This window comes from Micromys minutus (assembly GCF_963924665.1).
Source record: "Micromys minutus genome assembly, chromosome: 29".
NCBI classification, from domain to species: domain Eukaryota; kingdom Metazoa; phylum Chordata; class Mammalia; order Rodentia; family Muridae; genus Micromys; species Micromys minutus.
This window is the reverse complement of record NC_137964.1, coordinates 13,420,620-13,443,658: the sequence shown is the minus strand read 5'-3', so window position 1 is coordinate 13,443,658 and position 23,039 is coordinate 13,420,620. Positions and strand designations below refer to the sequence as shown.

The window sequence follows — 23,039 nt, the reverse complement described above, 5'->3', positions numbered from 1 at the left end:
TCTCAGCTGGGAATGTGTTGACAGGCCACTGACGAGTAGGCAATCCACAAATACGGAACCCATGCATAATGAGGATCAGCTCTAGTAGATGTTTTAAAAAGTTATTTATTTTTGGCACATGAATACATTATTTTAGGTATATGAATACACCGTAGTTTTCTTCAGACAAACCAGAAGAGAGCATTAGATCCCTTTACAGATGGTTGTGAGCCATCATGTGGTTGCTGGGAATTGAACTCAGGACCTCTGGAAGAGCAGTCAGTGCTCTTAACCTCTGAACCATCTCTCCAGCCTAGCTCTAGTAGATTTTACGTATATAGGTACACCACATGCACGGTTAGTGCCAATGGAGGTCAAAAGAGGGTGCCAGGTCCTGGAGTTAATGGGTGGTTCTAAGTTGTTATGTGGATGCTGGGAACAAACACCGGTCCTCTGAAAGAGCAGTAAATGTTCTTAACTGCTGAGCCACCTCTCTAGCTCCTTACTAGAGTTTATTACAAGGGCTGAGGAGATGGCTCAGTGTGTAAGAGTGCTTGCCATGCAAGTATGAAGACATGAGTTCAAAGCTCCAGCACCCACTAAAAAGCTGGGTATGTATACCTGTAACCCTAGCGCTGTAAGGGTCGGAGAAGAGATCTGTCGGGGTCTGTTAGCCACCGGCCTCATTCCAGGCTCAGAGACCCTGTCTTGAGGGAGTAATATGGAGCTTGACAATGATGCCCTTTGGCTTCTGGAATGCATGCACAGGTTCATGAACCACACACCATCACACAAAAAAGCAATCTTTTATGAAACAGTAAACACACACACACACACACACACACACACACACCCCATGTGCTCATGAAAGGAAAGTCATACATTATGCTACCAGCAAGCTCTCCCCTGGACAGCACATCCATGACAGTCCTAGTCACAGTGGCTGGTTCAACCCCAGCACCACCATCTGTAACAAGAGAAACCTTATCTGGGAAACCTCGTGAGAAATCAACAGAAGGGTAAAGAACATTCTACTCTAAATGACCAGGGTGCCAAACAAAGTTCATGGACAGATCTGTTGAGAGAGTGAATGAATGAAAAGGGTAAACCAGGACCCTCAAAGACATCTGTGCCTCCTGAGGAACCCAGGACAAGCACGCTTAACTTGTGGTCAGGAGAGACTGGGTGTGTTTGGGGTGTGATGACCATACTCATGAGGCTTTCTGAGATAGCTATGCTATATAGGGCCTGGGGATTGCTGCCAGGATTCTCTCTACCTGAGCCCTATGAACACATAACTGCATGAGTCTCCTCTTTGTGGCTTTGGGGTGGCTGGCAGTATCGTCCACCCGCCTCAGTGACGCCACCTCATTGCTCCATTTCCCTAACAGATCAAGAGTCAGCTAACCTGAGTACTGATAACCCCTTAGCCAGAAACTTCTCCCCCAGAGGCTTCCTCCTTGACATTAGCAGACAGCTTGGGGTCCTTTTGTTTAGTCATTCCCAAGGGCTGGACACATGTGCTGGATGCAGTTCTGGGCCAGGCAAACTGGCAGAGGCAGGAAGAGACTTGTCCGGAGCACTTAGGCAGCAGAGGGTAAGGCTTTTTAAGCCCAGCCTTGCTGCTCAGCAGCCCTCATTCAACAGGAGCAAAAGCCCGTGAGGTCTAGGTTGAAGGTTCCAAGCAAGAACCTTGATACAGATGGGTAAAGGGAGAATTAAAAACAAGTCACAAAACCACAACACCAGTCCTAATGGACATGACCATCTCATGTGACTCAAACAGCTAAAGGGACAGAGGTTATCACAGATGTCACATGGCTCAGAATGGGACCATGGAATCTGTGCTATGGAAGTAAAAGGAAGAGAGGGAATCACTTCTTTCCCTGACAGGGCCACTGGGATGTTTCCTGTATCTCACCCCTGAGCTCATTCAGCAGACCTACAGAGACTCAGCATGCCATACCAGAATCAAGGCCTGAGAGCAGGAGGGCATCTGCTGGGGGAGGGCTCAGTGGGGGAGGGGTAAGAGAACGGGAGTAAACATGGTCAAAATACACTGTGAACATTTATGGCCTGTTGAAAAACAACAAGAAACTTAAGTAGAAGACATTTTTAGCTTTCCTTTCAGTCAAAATGCTACCAACATTCATAAAAGTCACACAACACACTCGGAAGCTGGAGACACTCCAGACCCCCAAACTAGAAACTGCCTGCCACCACACTGGCCTGATGGCTCTGAGGACCAAAGCAGTCCTGGGTCACCTTTCTTCTCCCTGGCATAATGCCTGGTCCTCCGTACTCTGTGGGTGTTGCTTGCACTCTGGGCTAGCACACACAGCAGGTTTGAAGCACAGTCACTCAAGGACACTCAGTGGAAAAACTGGCTGCCTCCAAATCCTGGTGACAGGAGGACTTTCCGTACCTAAGAGTTCCACCCTCTCCAGTCCCTCTTTGTGTGGGTCTCCCCATCTAAGGACAGAGGAAGGCTTTTGGCCAGTATCTGTCTCCATCTCCCAGCTCTCTGGGACACTAGGGCTTTCTTTCCTGGATCCTCTTTTCTTCTGGCCCTATTGAAGGCCCCCATTTGGCTCATACTTGTTTTAGGAACTGCTAGGTGGGCACAGATCTTTAGCTTTGGATTCTACGGCTCCATGGACAGGGTTGTGCACTAAAAGAGCAAGACTTTCCAAGAGTGAAGTCCATGTGCCCAGGGGGCAGGTCTAGAAGGTGGTCCGCACAAGGAGACCCGCTGAATCTCAAGGCCCAGTCTCTGTCATTTCATGGCTTTGCTGAGGCTTTGGTAATCAACATTTCACACGTGTGGACAAGACCTATAGGTTTTCTGCTCTTTACTAAATAAATATTCTCTTCACAGAAACCAGCCCAGAGCTCACTGCTGTTCAAGCAGAAGGAAACAGGCACCAGGCGAAAGTGAGGTGCTCATTCCCCTTCAGCAAGAGCAAGGCAGGATACAGCAGGCAATCTGCAAATGTCTAAGGGACACCCCTCTGCTCCCCAGGCAGGCAGGGCTGCAGGAGGTTCCTGCCTTCTCCCAACACAGCCACTCTGGCAGCTGGGTCACATACAGCCTTTTCACAGAATGAGCTGTGCTCACAACTGCTGAAACTCCTCATCGACCCATGATGACAACGCTGGGCCCCTCTTCCTCCTCCTCCTCCTCCTCTGCTCCAGATGCTTCCTCAGAACTGCTGGCATGCTGTTCCTGGCACTGACTGGATTCTGTAAGCACACAACATTCAAGTCATAAGCAGACAGATCTGACAGAGAGATAGGAGATTTTACATGAGGAAGAGAGTCTATACATTGAAGCTATGCCTTATAATCTCAACACTTTCAAAACAGAGGCAGGAGATAAAAAGTTCAAGGTTATCTTCAGCTACATTATAAGTGTGAGGCTAATTTGAGCAGCAAATCCTGTCTCAAAAAGAGAAACAGAGCTGGGGCTGGAGAGATGGCTCAGTGGTAAAGAGCACTGACTGCTCTTCCAGAGGTCATGAGTTCAATTCCCAGCAACCACATGGTGGCTCACAACCATCTGTAATGAGATCTGATGTCCTCCTCTGGTGAGTCTGAGCACAGCTACAGTGTATTCATATAAATAAAATAAATAAATCTTAAAAAAAAGAGAGAGAGAGAAAGAGAGCTAAGGGCATACTTGCTCCTTGGCACCAGCTACCTAGAGCCAGAGGAGGTCTTTGTGTTTACCAGTGAGTGCCCAATGCCTCACTGGTATTGTGCCTTGGAAGGTCCGCCACAAAAGCAATCTGCACTGTTCTAGAAGAGCACCTCAAGTCTGACCAGAAAGCCTTGTCTGTACACAGTGAGACCCACCACCCCAAAACCAGGCCCAATGAGTATATGGTCTCCATCTTCTCTATAAATACCTACATGGGCACCCTGAAAGATACCCATCTCCCATTGAGTTGCTAACCTCCCCCTGCCCGAGCCTCAGGTTCTCACTGTAGATGGCAAGAGGATCTTTAAAGCTATATACAAACAAAAGCTCATGAAGCAAAAGGCTGTGTCCACAACAGCAAAGTCAGCCTCCTGGCTTTCTTTAAACATGGCTTAGTGCCTCCTCTCCTGATAGCCTATGGGGAGCTCTTAAGCGTCTAGCACATTCTAACACAGCTGCTAGCACACTAAGCTGGCTCAGAGAACAGCATAGACAGCTTGTCCCCAGCCCTCCTGTCCTAAGGGCAGGAGAGTGGGTGGGAGCTGGCTGGAAAGAGGCGGGGGAGGTCCTCAGCGCAGGGGCCTCAGCTGACTCACCAGGGACTTTTCAGGACAGTGAAACTACTTTGTCTATTTGACTGGTGGACTAACGATGTTATGCATTGGACAAGATCCATGCAATAAGACTGGAGAGACGGTGTACTTCAGAGCATCAGATATTGTAGAGAACTCGGCTTGGGTTTCCAGCCCCCACACGGTGGCTTACATCCATATGTAACTTTAGTTTCAGGGGATCTGACCTACTCTTTGGACCCCTGTGAGCATCAGAAACACATATAGTTCACATACATACATGCAGATAGAACACTCATACATAAAACTGGAAAGTCTAAGAAAGAAAAAGGGCCTCTGTGCTCTGGTGTAAGCTACTGGTTTCCACAGGGAAGCAGTGATTCTCAACAAGTTTAACATGCTAGAAGTGAACAGCGTGATGGATGTGGAATAGACAGTAAGGGGACAAAGCCAGAATGACCCACTGATGACATGTCAACAGAAATTCATGATTAACTTCCTGTAGGCAGATGGTTACCAACTAGTACCCATGGATGTATCTAGGCACTGCTCAGGACACACACCTCCACAAGCTGCACAGTGACTCCTATCGACTGAGGGAGTGTATCGTTATGATTTTGGGCCCAGGTTACACCACCTAGCAATGTCACAGCCACCAACAGGCACACACTCTAGGACACTTGCACAACAGAATTGCCAGTCCAAAATGAATGATTCCTTTCACTCCTGCCCCCATGATCTTGTACCAACAAAAGATAACAGTTATCTTGAACCCTCACCCGATGCTAGGTTGAGGGCAGGAAACCCTCAAAACAAGTCTGGAGTATCTTACAGTACAGAAAATAAGGAAGTGATGGAAACTTGTCATAGGCAGGCACACAATGATGGGGCTTCAACACAGGGAAAACTGGCAATTGTAACAAGGTAAAGAAAGACAGGGTCACACACACAGGTTCGTTTTCACAAACACTTATATAGAGGAAGAGCAGTGAAGTTTTAGTGAGCACATCTGATAATTACTATATCTGTGGTGTGACCAACAGCAGTAGGCTGGGATTCAGCAACACTGAAAAGTGGTAAGTCACGTCAGTCACCCACACTGTCCAGTCTGGACATGCCAGTGGTCTAATGACAGTGGCACATGCTTCAGCAACTACAGTCCACACACGAGACATCGGTCTAACCCCGGTGGAGGGATGCCTTATAGATATTGGCCCAGCTAAGTCTGAGCAGCTGTCTCAGTCTGTGACGCCTACAGCCACATGATGACTGAGCACTGTGGGGTTCTGTGCTGAATTCTGTAACAGGAAAAAGGGAAGGGGAGGGGAGGGGAGGACTCTGGGTAAGGGAGGGAATCTAGCTATTAACTGTAATGGGATAAGGTGTTAAACAAGAGAAACTGGATGCATGAGAACTCTACATCATCATCCCAATTTTCTGTGACTCTGAAACCATTGTAGGGGCTGGAGATGCAGCTTAGTGGTAAACTGCTTGCCTAGCAAAACTTTATAAAGCAAAGCATATTTAAAGAAAGTTTGAGGTGCTGGAGAGATGGCTCAGCAGCTAAGCACATTTGCTACTCTTTCACATGCCCTTAATTTATTTCCTAGTGCCCAGAGACCATCCCCACCTTTAGCTCCAGCTCTAAGGAAAAGAATGCCCTCTCCTGGCCTCTGTGTGCACCTACACTCATATGTTCATACAAACAGTAACCCCCTCATAAACAAACACACACACACTTTAAAAAAAAAAAAAAAAAAAAGGAGAGTACCTCCTACCCCAAGCAAACAAACTTTAAAACCACACATGTGCACAAAACCCTGAGTCTGGAAGCACACACAAGTAATCCTACCACTTGGGAGGTAGAGGGAAGAAGATCAGAAGTTCAAAGCCATCCTCATCTACACAGTAAATGTGAAATCAGCCTGAAACTTAAAAAAAAAAAAAAATTGGCAAGGTGGTGGCGGCGGCATATGCCTTCAATCCCAGCATTTAGGAAGAAAAAAACCAGGTGAATCTGAGTTCAAGGTCACTCTGGTCTGCAGAGTGAGTTCCAGGACAGACAAGATTACACAAAGAAACCCTGCCTCAAAAAACAAACAACAATAGAAGATCTGAACATGGTGTGCATACATTCAATCCCAGTGCTAGAAACCAGAGGCAGGCAGAGCACTTTGAGTCCAAGGCCAGCCAGTCTCAGTCAGTGTTCTATTGCTGTGCAGGACACCATGACAAGTCAACTCTTACAGAGGAAAGCATTAAGTGGAGGCTGGCTTACAGTCTCCAGGGCTTAGTCCACGATCATCATGGCAGGGAGCAGGCTAGCAGGCAGGCAGGGTGGCAGGCAGCAGCTGAGCACCTTGCTGACCTTCACGCAGCAGCCAGAGTCAGATGACACTGGGTCTGGCGCAGGTTTTTTAAACCTCAACTCCAATCCTCAGCAACAAATACACCTCTTCCAAGATGGATGCACCTACCCAATAAGATCATACCTAACTTTTCAAACCAAACCAACTAATGACTAAGCGTTCAAATACATGAGCCTTTGTGAGCCATTCCCATTCAAATCACCACAGATGACCCCGTCTTAAAAAAAAAAAAAAAAAAAAAAAAACAAACAAAAAACTACTCCCCCCAAACATTAGGAAGGACTAGTAATCTTTTTGGAGGAGGGCATTTAGGGATTTGAGACAAGATCTAACAGTCTAAACTCTCCTCAAACTCCAGGCAATTCCTGAATGCTGGAATCACAGTACCAAACTTGCTCTGGTATTTCCTTCCACTACTTTTTAAACACTAATTTCTCTACTGTGTATGTGTGTGTGCCAAAGCACACATGTGGAAGCCAGGAATCAGTTCTCTCCTCTACTATGTTGGTTCTGGGCACTGAACCCGGGCGTCAGGCCTGGTGGCGAGTCATTTGCCCACTAAGCCATCTGTCTACAGCCCACCTTTCATTACTCTTCACTATTCGTACACACAATACTTTAAATCCAGGAGTCAAAGACTTATTATCTTGTATATATTAATTTATGTTTGTGTTTGTGTAGGCATGTATGCTATGACACAGTGGGGATCAGAGAACAAACCGAGGGAGGGTCCTTTCCTTCTTCCGTGAGGGCCTGAGGCTTGTTGGTAAGCACCTTTACCCCCTGAGCCACAGTGTGGCCCATTTGGAGACTTTATTCAGCTTACAGACATACCACTAAGTACAGCTAAAGATGACAGGGTTGATTTTGTTTTTCCAGATGGAATAGACAGGCAACAAAAATTGTTAGCTATTATTTTTAGTAAGGGTTGTAGGTGACCATCATTCTCCTCACCTCGTCATACTATGGCTTTGTGATCAAAGGACAAAGAAGAGAGCAGCTTTCCAGTCCACTACACTTAAGCCTGTGGCTCTGAACATTGGCCCAAAGCACACACTAGGAGGCATCCAGACAGCCTGCCTCTAGAGAACATCTCGAACTCAAAGGGAACTCTGTGCCCTTCTGATTAGGGGACATCTGGCAGTGCCAGAAGATAACTTTAATGCAATCAAGAGGAGATGGCTGCTTCTGATGTACTAGACAGTGACTGAGCCCTCCAGACAAAGAGAAACCGAGCCCAAGGGGTAGCCAGCACTGAGTCTGGCAAGGAGCTCTAGCTGTGTCCCGTGACAGAGAACCTTTAAAGTCACCCCAGAGTCCCTTGGGAGGCAGCTGTGTTAAGGAAGTGAAACTGTGGTTCAGAATCATCACTGGAGCACTCATAGCCAACCAGGTGCTGTCACTCAACCCATGTCCCACACTGCAGGGTGCTGAGTTCCCACACAGCTCAGAACACAGCCTTCCGCAGCTGCCCTTCCTGCTCTGCTCCCAACCCCTTTTTAAGAAGAGCCAGAGAACTTCAGGTGGGTCAGTGCCAACTGTGCAGGAGCTCCGTGGTGTGCTGGGGCCACCTAGTGGCACACTCCGACAGCACTACACTCACTTCTCACTTCAACCAGGAAACTAGAAAATCTTCTCTCACAAATGAAAATAGACATAACCAGAAGGGCAGGAAGACAGGCATGTCAGCCACCGCTGAAAGTCCTCAGATTAACTTCTACTCTGTTGTTCATTAACATAAAGTGCAGACACCCAGGCATTTCTTGATATGCATGGTGCCAATGCTGACATTTATTCAATGCAGTTCTGAGGGTAACCTTGAACTTCTGACCCTCCTGCTTCCAACTCAGTGCTGAAACTGGAGATATCCATAACCAGGGAGCAGTTTTTATGTAGTGCTGGGGATGGAAGCTCAGCTCCTTGTATGTTAGGCAAGCACTGAGCTACATCCCTAGTTCAAGCATTTGAGGCAAGGTTTCCCTCCCCCCCCCCCCCCAAGATAAGGTTTCTCTTGTAACTCTGGCTGTCCTGGAACTTGCTCTGTAGACCTGGCCGGCCTTGAATTTACAGAGGTCCATCTGCCTCAGACTCTCAAGTGCTGGGATTAAAGGTGTGTGCCACCATCATCTCTCAGCACACAAAGTCTTTCTGTGTAGCTCTAGCTGGCTAGATTTGCTTACCTACTTTTGTCTGCTCTAGTGCTAGGATAAAAGGCATGTGACATCAGGGTCAGCCAAGTTCAGTTTACCTTTTTTTTTTTTTTGAGGCAAGGTCTCACTATGTACCTGGCCTGCCTTTGCCTCTTGAGTGGTGGGATTAATGGTATGTGACTCCACACCTGGCTGAGGTACTGTCTTAATATGGTCCCACTGTCACTACACCTATGTCTAAGAACAATCATCTTCCCAAACTGTAGTGAACCTATAAACTTCCCATCATCTGTGTCCAAGTCTCTGCAACCATTGTTGTGTCTATAAATGTGGTGTTCTGAGAACTTCAATGAGGAACACACAATGGGGTTTTCCCCCTTTGGTTTATGTGTTTAACAGGGTCTCACTGTAGTCAGTGCTGGCCTTGAGGCACACCTAGCTCCAACCTGTTTCAAGCAGCCTTGATGCAGCAGAGGCCAAAGGAGTGTAATAAGGTAGAAGGCACAAACCAACTCCTGAAAGTGTCCCTGACTTCCATGTGTGGCAAGTGAAAACACCCACACCAGAGTAAACAGACAACTAGGGTCAGAGCAACAACAACGAACCTCTTGTGTTCCTGGCACTTCAAAGCTCTGCCAAAAGGGTAGATGTTAGTGTGCATGCTCCATCAAGACAGGAGCAGCTTTAACACTGAGGTGGTCCCTTATTTTAGTCACTGAAGTCAAAAGAACTAACCTAGATTGGTCAACGGTGGCACTGGAGTCACAGTCATACCTGAAGAGCACAACAAATATCTAAGTGACTTGGAGGCAGAACCACAGCCCACAGGAGGGCTAGAACCTGTTTACTGAACAAGGCCATAGCCTTGAGAGGTGGCATTCAAAATCCCAGGATACAGGACACACTAGAAAATTACTCAGCTTCTGAAGATCCAGAAAGTTCAACTGGTACAAGACAACCAACGAAAGCCAAGGCCCAGGGAGACCAGGGCCCAAGGCCAAGACAGATCAGAGGCCAAGCCAAGACACACAAGGCAACAGAACTAAGCAGCTGTGATTGGTGTTTTCTTCATCCTGACATAAGTCAGGTCATCTGTGAAGAGGGAACTTCAACTAAAAAAATGCCTCCACTAGACTGGCCTGTGGGCACTTTCTTTAATAACTGCTCTGGAAGGGTAGATGCCACTGGGTGATGGTCTTTACACACAGTCCTGGGTTTATAAGAAAGCAAGCTGAGCAAGCATGGAGAGTGAGTCAGAAAGAATCACTCCTTTGCGACCTGCTCCAGTTCAACTCTGACCCCTGCATGCTAGAGTACAACTGTGAGCTGCAACAAACCCCAGTTGTCTGGGCATGCTGTTTCGTCACCGTTACAGAAAGCAAGCTAAGATGGCATCTATCTGGTTTAAAATTTTTAAGAATATAAGAGTGGCCAAGTCTTGAAATAAGAGTAGTCAGGCATGGTGATGCTGGTATACTCCTCCTTTATCCTAGCAGCAGATGGACCTGTGAGCTCAAAGCCAACCTGGTTTATATGAGTTCCAGGAAAGGCAGGGCTACACAGAGAGACCCTGTCTCAAAAATAACAAAACAGAAACAAAAGGTATTTTTAAAAAATGAACGGGAAGGTAGAAACTGCAGCAAAGAAATGGAAAGCACACATTAGAATCTAATGGAAGCTCTTAGAACTTCCTGATAAACCATGTCATGGAAACAAAACTCACAAGATCAGATCAACCACAAAATGGAGACATCCTGGGGGAAGAGACAGCCTGTGGGTAGACAATTAGGAGGTACAAATGAACAGAAACATTTTTTCCACCCAATTTGAGAAAATATATTCGAGAGTGAAGAAACATCTCTGGAGGGACACTCCCACAGCCTGTCTAAGGTGGAAGGCACCGAGTGGGCTGTGAGAGCAGCCTGTGTACAGGAGTCCACAGAGCAGAACCAGGGAGTCTATGAAAGACTAGAAGGCATGGAGCTAGAAATACATAAACGTGAAGTCTGTAATCACACACTTGGAAGGAGAAATAGGAGGGTTAGCCTGGGCTACATGAGACTACATCAAGCAAAACAAAACAACAAATAATAAAACATAAATAAAATCACAGTAGATAGGGCTGGTAAGATGGCTCAGTGGGTGAAGGCTCTTGCTGTCTCGCCTGATGACCTGACTTTGATCCTTTGAAACACACACATGGTAGAAGGCAAGACCCAACACTTGCTCTTAGGAGGTGGAACCTGGAGAGTTAGTTCAGAATCAGCCTTTGCCACACAGTGAGACCAAGCCAGGATAGCTACGTGGACCGTCGCAAAATCTAAAACCCAAGAGAATCAGGAGATGGATCAGCCAGTAAAAGCACTTTCCTGGCTAGCATCAGGCCGAGTTTGGATCCCCAGCACCAATGGGAAAGCAAGCATGGCAGTGAGTGCTTGTGATCCCAGCTCTAGGGAGAAAGGAGGCTCCCTAGGGCTTGCTAGCAGCCAGTCCAGCCAAATCAGTGAACCCCAATTCAGCGAGAGCAATTTAAAGAGAAACCTGACATTGGCCTTCAGCTTCCATGGGCATATGCACACATGTACAAACACACGTGTGTATATGTAGTATACATAACAAAACAAAAGGCTTCTGCTCCAAATGATGGGAGAGCCCTTCCATCCTTTCTCCTGGGGAAAAAAAGAGGCAAGGTAGAGAAGAACTGGAGGGCAGCTGAGGCACCTGAGGAGCAGGCAGTGTGAGGGTATCGCAGAGGGATGACGGTGAGCCAGCACTTTTCCTCTCTGCTTAAGCCAGTCCAGCTTTCCTTCTTTTCCTTTTATTTAAAAGATTTATTTATTCATTACATATAAGTGTACTGTAGATATAATCAGACGCACCAGAAGAGGGCATCAGATCCCATTGCAGATGGCTGTGAGCCACCATGTGGTTGCTGGGAATTGAACTCAGGACCTCTGGAAGAGCAGTCAGTGCTCTTAACCACTGAGCCATCTCTCCAGCCCTCCTTTTGGTTCTTTTTGAGACAGGGTTTCTCTGTGTAGCCCTGGCTGTCTTGGAACTCACTGTGTAGACCTGGCTGGCCTCAAACTTGGAGATCTTCCAGCCTCTGCCTCACAAGTGCTAGAATTAAAGGTGTGTGCCACCATGTTTCTGACACACGCATTTAACAATGTTAACTCTTCACGGCTGCTGGTTATTGCCTCTACCACCTCAGCCACGGTGACTGGCACCAAGAGAAACATGGACATGGCTCACCTTCCTTCTGTTTCTTCTGTTCAATTTTCATCTTCTTTGCCAGTAACTTCTTCTCTTTTAACTTCTGGCTACACATGGAAGACACAAACAGTGGTTATGTTAGTGGCTGTTTGGAAAAAAACATCTATGCTATGTTTATAACAACACAATGTTACAGAAACAGGAGCTGAAAAGATGGCTCAACAGTTAGAGGACCTAAGTTCAGTTCCCAGCATCCCTGTCAGGTATCCTAACTGCCTGCAACCGCAGCTCCTCTTCTGGCCCCGATGAGCACTCACATGCAGATGCACAAAACCACACATACATATGAAAATAACACACCCTTTTCAAGCCCGGCCTGTGATACACAGTGAAACCCTGTTTCAAAGAAATAAACAAGGAGAGCCAGATGGTGCTGCTGGCACATGACTTTAATCACAGCACTCAGGAGGCAGATGCAGGAGGATTTCTAAGTTCAAACCTGGTCCTCAGAGTAAGCTCCAAGACATCAGGGCTACAAAGAGAAACCCCATCTCAAAAATACTCACTCAAAAAAGAAAACCAAACCAAACCAAAAAAGAAATACTAAAAATTAAAGGCATCTTTTGACCTCCACACATGTGCCAGTCCCAGCCCCCCCCCCCAACGATGCACACTAACCCACACAAACGTGTAAGACAGCCCAGTGGCTTACACCTCCTATTGCTCTTCCAGAGTCCCACACCTATGATGCGGGGTGCTCACAACCATCTGTAATTGTAGCCCCAGAGGATCTGCTCTCTTCTGCCCTCCGTGAACACTGCACTCAGGCGTACATACTCACACTCAAGACACACATAATTAAAAAATAAAATGAATTAAAAAAAACTCTTCTAGGATATGGTTTTGTGCTTAATGCTAGCCATCTAATAAAGACTTAAAAAAAAAAAAGAAAAGAAAAAAGAAAAAGAAGCTTTTTAGTTTATTTGGCCTTCTCAGAAGTCACATCACCCACTCCATAACATCAAGTCACCGCAGATCTATTCCTCTGGCTTTTTGCCAGCACCAACATTGGCCTATGCAGTCCCCCTGACCTTCTTCACTCTGTTCTTGCGTTCCTTTTGCTGTTTAACTGGAGGTCTTAATAAAGACTTTTTAAAACAAACAAATATAAAATAAATAAATATATACATAAATAAAGGAAGGAAGGAAGAAACTCTCAAAACAGATAATGCAAAATTCAGTTATATAACCTGCAGGGCCTATGGGTAGGCAGGCCCCAAGGGAACAAGGCTGGGAGGAGTGATCTCTTGCAATATCTCAGAAGCCACATCTCCCTTATTATCCTTCAAGCCGTTACAGATTTTTCAAAGATACAAAATGGAACTTTGGTGACTATGTGGGTTTCTGTCTCTCTCACTTCTGCATTTAGCTCTGTCTGCCTTTAGAGACAGTCTTGCTGTGTAGCTTAGGCTGGCCTTGAGCACTTCATTCCTCCTGCCTTGGTTTCCTTTCTACATCTAAAATTAAGTTTATAAAACCTTTTAAAAAGTACACTGTAGCTGTCTTCAGACACACCAGAAGAGGGGCATCAGATCTCATTACAGATGGTTGTGAGTCACCATGTAGGTGCTGGGAATTGAACTCAGGACCTCTGGAAGAGCAGTCAATGCTCTTAACCAAAGAGGACTCTCCAGCCCCCATGAAACTCTTTTAATGAAACTTCTCATGTGACTTGTATGTGTGTGTGTGTGTGTACGTACACACGTGTGTGAGCATGCATGTACTTGTATACACACAGAAGAAAAAAGGGCACTGAATTCCTTGAAGCAGTAGTTAGGGCACTTGAAAGATGCTTGACGTGCTGATAGACTCTGGGGTCTGAACTCTGGTCTTCAGGATTAAGAAGCAAATGCTATCGACTGCTAAGCTTTCTTTCTAGCCATTAGTCTTCTTTCTTTTTTTTTTTTTTTTGGTTTTTCAAGATAGGGTTTCTCTGTGTAACCCTGGCTCTCCTGGAACTCACACTGTAGACCAGGCTAGCCTAAATTCAGAGTCTCCCAGCATGGGCCACCATGCCCAGCTTGAGGACCATACAGGTTCTGGAGATTTAACTCTTGCCTTGGCTTACCTAGTAGCTGGGACTACATATCCCCACACTAACACCAGCTGCTAAGGAACTTGTGTCTTGGTTCATTATCTACTATCCACTTTCCCATCTCTAGTCTGCAGACTTCAACCATCACAGGACAAAGCTCTTACCGCTTTTTCCGGCGCTTTGCAGTCTGCTCCTCTGCAGCAATTTTATTCTTTTCTAGTCTCTTCTGAAATTCTGCATCCAGTTTTTGCTGAAAAAAACAAACCACCACCCCATCACTCAGACAAACCCTGGGCTGAAAAGGACAGGCTTTAAGAAGTTTAAAAGTTCAAATTCCACAGGCTCACCACTAGGGGTGCCATGTACCACTCAGGTCCCCAGAGCCACTTTAACCTTAAAAGATTGCCCCAGGCGGGACAGGTAATCAATGCACAGCTCTAGATGGCAAAATAACAGTTCATAGAGACAGCACTTAAGTAAGATGAAGCCTGCAAGAGAAACTAGGGCGGGAGCTTGTGGGGTGCATTCAATAAATGGAGGGAGGGGAGAAAGCAAGAGAAGGACAGAGAGGAAAGCAGGGAGGGGAGGGGAAGAAGGGAGAGAATAATGAATGAGAATGAGCCAGGAGACTGTGGGGACAGGGACAGCTCTGATGTCCTGCCCGAGCCACTAAGCAGAGGTCAGCAGAAAGAAGGACTAGAGGACCAAAGCCCAGGAGTACGTCTTTAATTACGTAGTTATTAAGCAGAACGATAAGGAGGGGAGGTGGCTCAGTGGGTAAAGCACTTGCCGTGTGCTGTACGGCACCGTCCTCCAGGCCAAACAGCTGCACTCAGCCCAACAGGGAAAAGACAGGAGGACTCTGAGGTCTCCTACACATCACCATGTGAACAGCCCGCAGTGCCAAGCCCGGCCTTGAGTCACTAGGTTCTGTGGCTCATTTACCTTCTCAGCCATGGCATCCATGTAGTCCTGCCGCTGGTACTCTCTCCGCCGTAGGTGTCTATACACGTGGAACTCTCCACTGCCAGCCCCAGCACTGGAACCTAAAGCCAGAACAATCCAGAGTTGTAGTTGAGACTCAGTGAGGAGGCCTAGGGATAGAACACACTGGCAGAGAACTTGTCCTGAGTTTAACCTCTAGGACCACAAAAGAGGAGGAAGGAAAAAAAGATGAACGCGGTCACCAACACAAGCTGCACTTAACCCAAAGAAGCTCCGTAAGAATTCTAACGGAAGGTAATACATGCCTCCGGCCTCTCGCTGTACTGTAGTAAGGACAGTGTGTGGCCCATTGTAGGTGTTATTAGACAGTTGTAGGAACACTGACTGTGAAGTAACTCAAAGTTCTACCCTAAGCTAGCAGTGGTGGTACATGTCTACTATCCTAGCCTTGAGAGGCTGGGGCAGGACTGAGAGTCCAGGGCCAACTTGAGCTACACAGCAAACCCTTGGCTCAAAACAAAAGGAAACTTCTTCTCTATGTGACAGTGATCATGAGAGAAGCAGAGTTGAGTTTGTAAACCCGACATCTAGGAAGGACTTTCAGCATCCCTCCAAGATTTCACACAGGACCTGCTAGATTCCTAACAGCTGACAAACTTCTGATACCGCAGGTGAAAAGAAGTGGGTAGAAACAGTTTTTCAAATGGTTTTGACTATAGAAAGGTTCAGAAGGTTGCATCAGAATGTTTCATGTGGAATGAGGGAATGTCAAGTGGCTCTGTTTATTTAAGTTTCTTGGGACAAGGTTTCTCTGTGTAGCCCCGATGTCCTGAAACTTGCTCTGTAGACTTGAACTCAACAAGATCCATCTGCCTCAGCCTTCTGAGTACTGGTATTAAAGCATGTGCCACCCAGACAAAGGTGGCTCTTTTTTTTTTTTTTTTTTTTTTTTGAAGAATACATTTTCTAGTTCCCACTTTGATTTTTTTAAAGATTTATTTATTGATTATATATATATAAGTATACTGTAGCTGTCTTCAGACACACCAGAAGAGGGCATCAGATCCCATTACAGATGGTTGGGAGCCACCATGTGGTTGCTGGATTGAACTCAGGACCTCTGGAAGAGCAGTCAGTGCTCTTAACCATGGAGCCATCTCTTCAGCCCAAGGTGGCTCTTTTTTCAAAAGTGGTTTTTATGTGTGTCTGCCTGTGGGTTTGTGCACATGGGTGTCCATGAAGTACCCACTGAGTCCAGAAGAGGGATTTGGATGCTCCAGAGCTCGAGTTACAGGCAGCTGCAACTGCCTATGAGCTAGCCAATATGGATGATAGGAATCAGACTAGGGTTCTCTGCAAGTACACACTCTTAACTGCTAACTCATCTTTTCATTCTTACCTTTTACTGAAATAGGGATGCGCTATACGGTCCTAACTGACCTGGAACTCTATATATAGATCAAGAAGGCCTCAAGCCCAAAGAGACCCGTCCGCCCTAACTTCTGAGAGACTGTATTCAAGTGCACACATTAGGCCTGACCTGTATGCACTTGTTGACTTGTAGGGCAGGAATGAGTGCAACATGAATATGGAGGTCACGGACAACCTGCAGGAACTAGTTCTCTCTCACCTCGTGGACAAGGGATTGAACTCTGGTCATCAGGTTTGTGGCAAGCACGTTTACCTCTTGAGCCAGCTTATCAGCCCAGCTCTCCGTCTCTGAACTACTTGCTTCTACTTAGTATATGTTAACCTAAATCTACTAGGAACAAATGTGTTTTCAGTTTGGAAAAAAAAAAAAATCCCACCTGGAGGCTGAAGAGATGACTCTGGGTAAAGGCACTTGCTGCCAAGCCTGACAAGCTTAATTCCATACCGGAGCCTACATGGTGGAGAGAGAACTGACTCCTCTGACATACCTCCACACAGGTACCACAGTGTGCACACGTGCATGTGCACAAGCACACACAAATACACATAATTTATCATTAAAAGAATAAGAGGATCAGGTACAATAGTTCTGCTGGCTAGTTTTATGTCAACTTGACATAAGCTAAAGTCACAGGTGGGAACTTCAATTGAGAAAATGCCTCCAGAAGATCTGCCTGTAGAGCATTTTCTTTTTTCTTTTCTTTTTTCCCGGAGCAGAGGACCAAACCCATGGCCTTGTGCTTGCTAGGCAAGCACTCTACCACTGAGCTAAATCTGAGCATTTTCTTAATTAGTGATTGTGGGGGGAGAGCCCAGCCCATTTTGGGTGGTGCCATTCCTGGGCTCGTGGTCCTGGAATCTCTCAGAAAGCAGGCTGAGCAAGCCAGTAAGAATACCCACCGTGGCCTCTGCTTCCAGGTTCCTATCCAAATTTCCTCCAGTGATGAACCATGATATGGACGTATATGCCCTTTCCTCCCCAAGCTGCTGTTGGACATCACAGCGACAGCATCCCTGACTAGGACACTGGTGAAAGCATCTGATGCCAGCACTTACATGGCAGAGGCAAGAGTATGAGTTCAAGCACAGCCTGGTCCACACAGTGAGACCCTACCTCAAAAAAATATAAACACCTTTAGCAAAGAGGGGACCTGGAAGATCTTCTCTGACTGGTCTGCTTGTCTGATCATGTTGCCCTTTACCAGGCTTTTAAGCCTCTGAATAAAATGGTTTACTCACAAGAAACAAAACAAAACCAAAAGAAAAATCGAGAACCCATTATCTAGTGCCAAACCATAAAACACAGCACACCACTGTAAAGACACAATATTTTTCCTATCAAAGATCTAGTTGACAAGCAAAGACAATAGTGTTTTATATTTCCCTTTGGAAATTATACACCCCCCCCCCCACACACACCCATAAGAGACATTACCCATGACATCTCGGACAAATTCTGGAGGAGGCCGAGGAGCCCATTCATTCATTTTCTCTGGAATTGGAACTGCTTTGTCCTGGAACAATTAAACAGAAAAACATCTATAAACATAAACTTGCTGAGGAAGTTACATGTCTTATGACTAACTCAAATGAGCAGGCTTCTCAAATCTGGAGCTGACTGTTCTGCTGCTGCCCTGGGGTCTAACATGGACCAGAGTTCTCCTGAGTAACACAAGTCTGGAATCTATGTCACTGTGAGGAGAGCCAACCTCTTCTAGTCAAAGATATGAGCTGTTTTTATGAGGTCCAAATTTGGCGTTCAATGCCTCTTTGATAATGGGTGCTATTTTGGAGAAGCTGAACACTTTTGTTACAGCATCGATTCTGGGTTTTGTTGGTTTCTGAGATAGGCTTCACTGTCTAGCTGATCTGAAACGCACTATGTAGAATATGCTTGCCTCGATTTGTAGCAAGCTTCTGATGTCAACCATCAGAGTGCTGGGCCCGCAGGTGTGCACCACCATGCCCAGCTCCTACGCTTCGGTTCATATTAAAATAGAAAGGGCTGTTATGCCAACTAGTTGGGAAGATAAGGCAGGAGGACTCCAGGTATGAGTTCTGCCTATACTACAGAGCCGATTCAGTTAGGAGCCTAGATAGCCCGATGCCGCAAACAGAAAATTAAGAAAAAGGAGGGCGTGGAGGACTGGACAGCGCCTTCATGAAGCTTCGCTGTAGGCAAGCATAGGAGCGAAGCTCCCTCTACGGGGCAGCCTTCTCCGTCACAAGCAGGATCTAGGGGTATTGAGTATAGCGTTCCCCAGTCTGACGGCGGGGTGAAGGGGCTGGGCCTCGGCCCGGGCCGCAGAGCCCACTCCCACTTACCGGGTTCTTCATGAGTCGCTCCAGCTTGAGCTTCTGCTCCTCGGCCGCATTCTTGGGGATGACGAGAGTCTGAGGCTCTTTTTTGGGCCTGGGCGGTCTCACAGAAGTGGCAGCAGGACTCGCCATAGCGGCTTTTCTACCTCTTCACGAAAGCTGCCGGCGGCCGCGCGCCTTGATGACGACAAAAGAGCGCGCCAGCCGCGCACGCGCACATCCAGAACAGGAGCGCTCCGGCGGCGCGTGCGCACTCTCTCTACGGAGGTAAGGGGCGGCGCCGCTAACCTAAGCAGCTCGCTGAATATTCATGAGCGCGGGGTCAATGTAGTTTATTTTGATCACAGCACCTTAATTTCATTTCCTGTTTCAAAACAAATCAGGGCTGTCTGATTCTCACATCCGGAGAGAAGAGTTGGCCTTTCTTGTTGAGTGGGCTGGCCCCATGCGACTTCTCAGGTCCCTAAGGACTTCGCACAGTTTGCTCCCGGTACTTCCCTCCCAGTTTCGCTTCCCTCAGGGCTTTGTCTTCTTTTTTTCTTTTCTCTTTCTCCCCCCTCTTCCTCCCTTTCTCCCTCCCTCCCTTCCGTTCTTTCTTTCCTTTCTTTTTTTATTTTTTTTTTAAAAAATGTTTTCTTAAATATGTATTTTATGTATATGAGTACACTGTAGCTATCTTCAGACACACGGGAAGAGGGCATCAGATCTCATTACAGATGGTTGTGAGCCACCGTGTGGTTGCTGGGAATTGAACTCAGGACCTCTGGAAGAGCAGTCTGTGCTCTTAACCGCTGAGCCATCTCTCCAGCCCCCTGTTTTGTTTTTTCAAGACAGGAATTTCCCAGTTTGGCGGTGGAGTGTTTTGTAAGTGTGTGGAAGGCACTGGTGTAGCTCCCTATAATAAAATGTTAAGAGCCGGCAGTGCTGGTGCACGCTTGTAATCTCAGCACTCAGGAAAGACAGATCTCTGGGTTTGAGGCCAGCCTGGTCTACAGAGCAAGTTCCAGGACAGCCAGGACTACATAGGGAAAGCCTGTCCAAAATAAATAAGTAAATAAAAAGATGAGAAGATGACAGTAACAGTTTGTAGGCAAGGAAATGGAAACAAGTTCTTTCAAAAAGCTTATTAGAATGAATGAAAGGGTCTCAAAACTGATGGGCTGGTCTGGGCCTGGAGATGGAAGGAAGGACATTGGACAGAAACAGCGCATGATGGGGCCTCAAAGGGAACAAGAGCTTTCCTTCGGAACCCGGAGAGGAGCTTCAGTAAAACTGGAAGGAAGAGAGATGTCAAAAGAGGTAGTGTGTAGGGTACATCGAATTCCTCTGAGGAGTGACCAAATTTCCAGAACAAGGAAGGGTCTTTTTTGGTAACATTTTAGGGGCAGCACAAAGTTTCTCACCACGTGGTTCAGTTCAGCACAGTGACCATGACAAAATAAGAGCCAGAAACCATACATTGAGAGCTGTCAAATCATACACACCACTGACTGATTCTGAACTCTGCCCAGAGAGCTGCTGGGAGGCATGCCTGACTCAGGCTACAGGAGATGGCCTAAAGGCACAGCCCGTGTTCTAATATGTCCCAGCACCATAAGAAACAACAGTTAAAAAGAAGAAGAAAAGTGTCCAGCTGAACATGGTAGCACATAACTGTAATCTTAGTATTTAGGAGGCAGAGGGACAGAGAGAGATTTCAAAGCAAGTTGGGGCTATATCGTAAGACCTTGTCTGAAAAAAATTAAGGGCACCAGTCATGATGCCAGGCACCTTTAATCCCATTGCTCAGGTGGCAGAGGCAAGCAGATCTCTATGAGTTCAAAGCCAGCCTGTTCTGCATATCAGCAGCCAGACCTACACAGTGATGTTCTGTCTCAAAAAATGCCAAGATGGGCTGGAGAGATGGCTCAGTGGTTAAGAGCACTGACTGCTCTTCCAGAGGTCCTGAGTTCAATTCCCAGCAACCACATGGTGGCTCACAACCATCTGTAATGGGATCTGATGCCCTCTTCTGGTGTGTCTGAAGACAGTTACAGTGTACTCATATAAATACAATAAAAAATAAATCTTAAAAACATGAACATGCAAGACAAAAGCAACTGAGGGCTTGCTATGCATAGTAAACTGAGACTTGCCTAGAATTCACCAGCAAGGTGAATAATAGCACTATTATCTAAATATATAATCAGCAAATTGACTCCACCCCCTAATATCTTGTCCTGAGTAAAAGCATGTTTACTTAAATCCTATACCAAATCAGCTTCTAGAAGCTGCAACTCCTTAACAACTCTTTCCAACACCCAGTTTCTGCAAACAACCGTAATTGCAATTGCTCAATGGGTGTGGAGTGTGCCTTTGGCAGCTTTTATGGCTGTTAGGTTTCTCTTCCTCCTCCCCATCTTCCTCCTTCGATTAAGTAGAGAAAGTACCAACAGCTATGCTGCCTGCCTCAGGATCACAGACTCAAAGCCAATGATCTGTCTCCGGATCTTTGAGGGCGTAAGTCATGGAGGAAGTCCTGGTGGACGGGATGGGATTCTAGCAGGGTTGTTGATGTGGTGGCGCCTCCTCAAGGCAGAAGCCAGGTTTGAGACTGTGCTTCTTGCTGCAAGCCCACCTTTCCTTCCCCTCTGGATTCTCTCCTCACTGGCTTTAGACCTAGAGTACCACATACAACCACCAGAGGGCAGCAGTGTACCGCTCAGACCCTACGGACCCTGGAAATCCATCCATAGTGCGGCTTTATCTTCCTGGCTGAAAACCGAGACTGCAGTGAACAAGGAGACCCAGGAGACCTGTACGGCCCAGCTGCAAACTGAGCTTCAGGCCAACCTCGACTACAAGAGACCCCGTCTCAAAAATAAAACAGGAGTAGACAGAAGTCGTGTGCAGGCCTGGAAGGCCTCATGGTGGAGGTGACTAGAAATGAACATTTCAGCTCTGCCTGGCTGCAAGGCTTGTATGTCTCCCGAAACTCCCTTTCAGGGGTTTCCTCTCTGAGGCCTGCTCAGCTGTACAGCCATCCATAAAGACGTTTCAGAGGCCATTATTACCCAGCAAGGTAATAAGAACATGTCACCCAGACCTGGGAACTTCTCTGGATCTTAAGAACCAGAAGATGGAACCATCAGTAGAAAAGGCATTTAAAACTGATCAGGGGCTGGGGAGATGGCTCAGCAGTTAAGAGCACTGACTGCTCTTCCAGAGGACCCAGGTTCGAGTCTAAGCATCTATGTAAATGTCAACTCACAATCATCCATCTAGATAACTCTAGTCCCAGGGGATACAGTGCCCTTCTCTGACCCATTAGCATATATGGAGCAAAACATCTTTACACATAAGACTTTAGATATATATTCATTGTTCTTGTTATTAATTATGTGTCTCTCTGTGTGTCTGTGTGTGGAGATGCCACATTCATGTGCCAGCAGAGGCCACGGGTGTCGCATTCCCCGAGGCTGGATGCGCAGGCAGTTGTGTGCCTCTGTGCATGGCTGTGTGGAACGGAACTCCAAGAGTAGCCCAGGCTTACCCAAGTCATCTCTGCGGTCCTCCTGCTCTAAGGTCTCATTTGGTGAGTTTCAGTGTCACCAGGTAATCAATCCTACCCCCAGGTGACACCTTGTTCTGGGCTCTACTTCCTCTTTTGCAGCTGCCTTCATCTCTCCTTTGTCAAGTCCCAGGGGCAGACACAGCCATTTGTGCGTCTTTGATCTCCAGTCTTCTCATTCCGTGTCATGCAGGTCTCTCCCCAGGGACAGGTCAAAGCTGCTGAAAACAGAAGCCTGGCCAGGGTGGGGCATCTGTTCTGTTCTGTTGGAGCTCCGAAGAGGTGTGTGTGTGTGTGTGTATGTGTGTGTGTGTGTGTTGTTGTTGTTGTTTTTGTCAACACCAGAGGTTGAACCCAGAGTCTCACAGATGTTATTCATGAACCACACTTCCATCTTTATAATATGGAATTCTAGGCAGATGCTCTGCTACTGAGCCAAGCCTTGTGCTATATCAATGAACCACACATCCAGACTCTACTAGAGCATCTGCCTAGCTAGGGGCATGATTTACTGGTAGACTTCCTGCCTAGAATCCTCCAATGAGGGGCTGGGGGCGTGGTTCAGGCAAAGTGCTTGTGTACCACATGCAAGGCCCTGGGTTCCATTCCTAGCACTGCAAAACAAACAAGCAGACAAACAACAAAAACCCCCCAAAAAACAAATGAAAACAAGAGGAGAATGGGCAGAACAGACCCTAGTACATGATAAAGAT

The 23,039-nt window shown here is 46.7% G+C and overlaps 1 protein-coding gene across 1 annotated transcript; it reads right to left on the bottom strand.

The window, feature by feature from the left end:
• Positions 1-175: 175 nt before the first annotated feature.
• Positions 176-18,935, bottom strand: PRKRIP1 (PRKR interacting protein 1). The gene is made up of 6 exons (XM_080940784.1): positions 18,783-18,935; positions 17,893-17,971; positions 15,027-15,127; positions 14,246-14,331; positions 12,026-12,093; positions 176-3,222 (listed from the first exon to the last, which is right to left on the bottom strand). The coding sequence occupies exons 1-6, from the start codon at positions 18,906-18,908 to the stop codon at positions 3,113-3,115; spliced, it is 570 nt and encodes a 189-aa protein (XP_080796910.1). The 5' UTR covers positions 18,909-18,935; the 3' UTR covers positions 176-3,112.
• Positions 18,936-23,039: the final 4,104 nt, after the last annotated feature.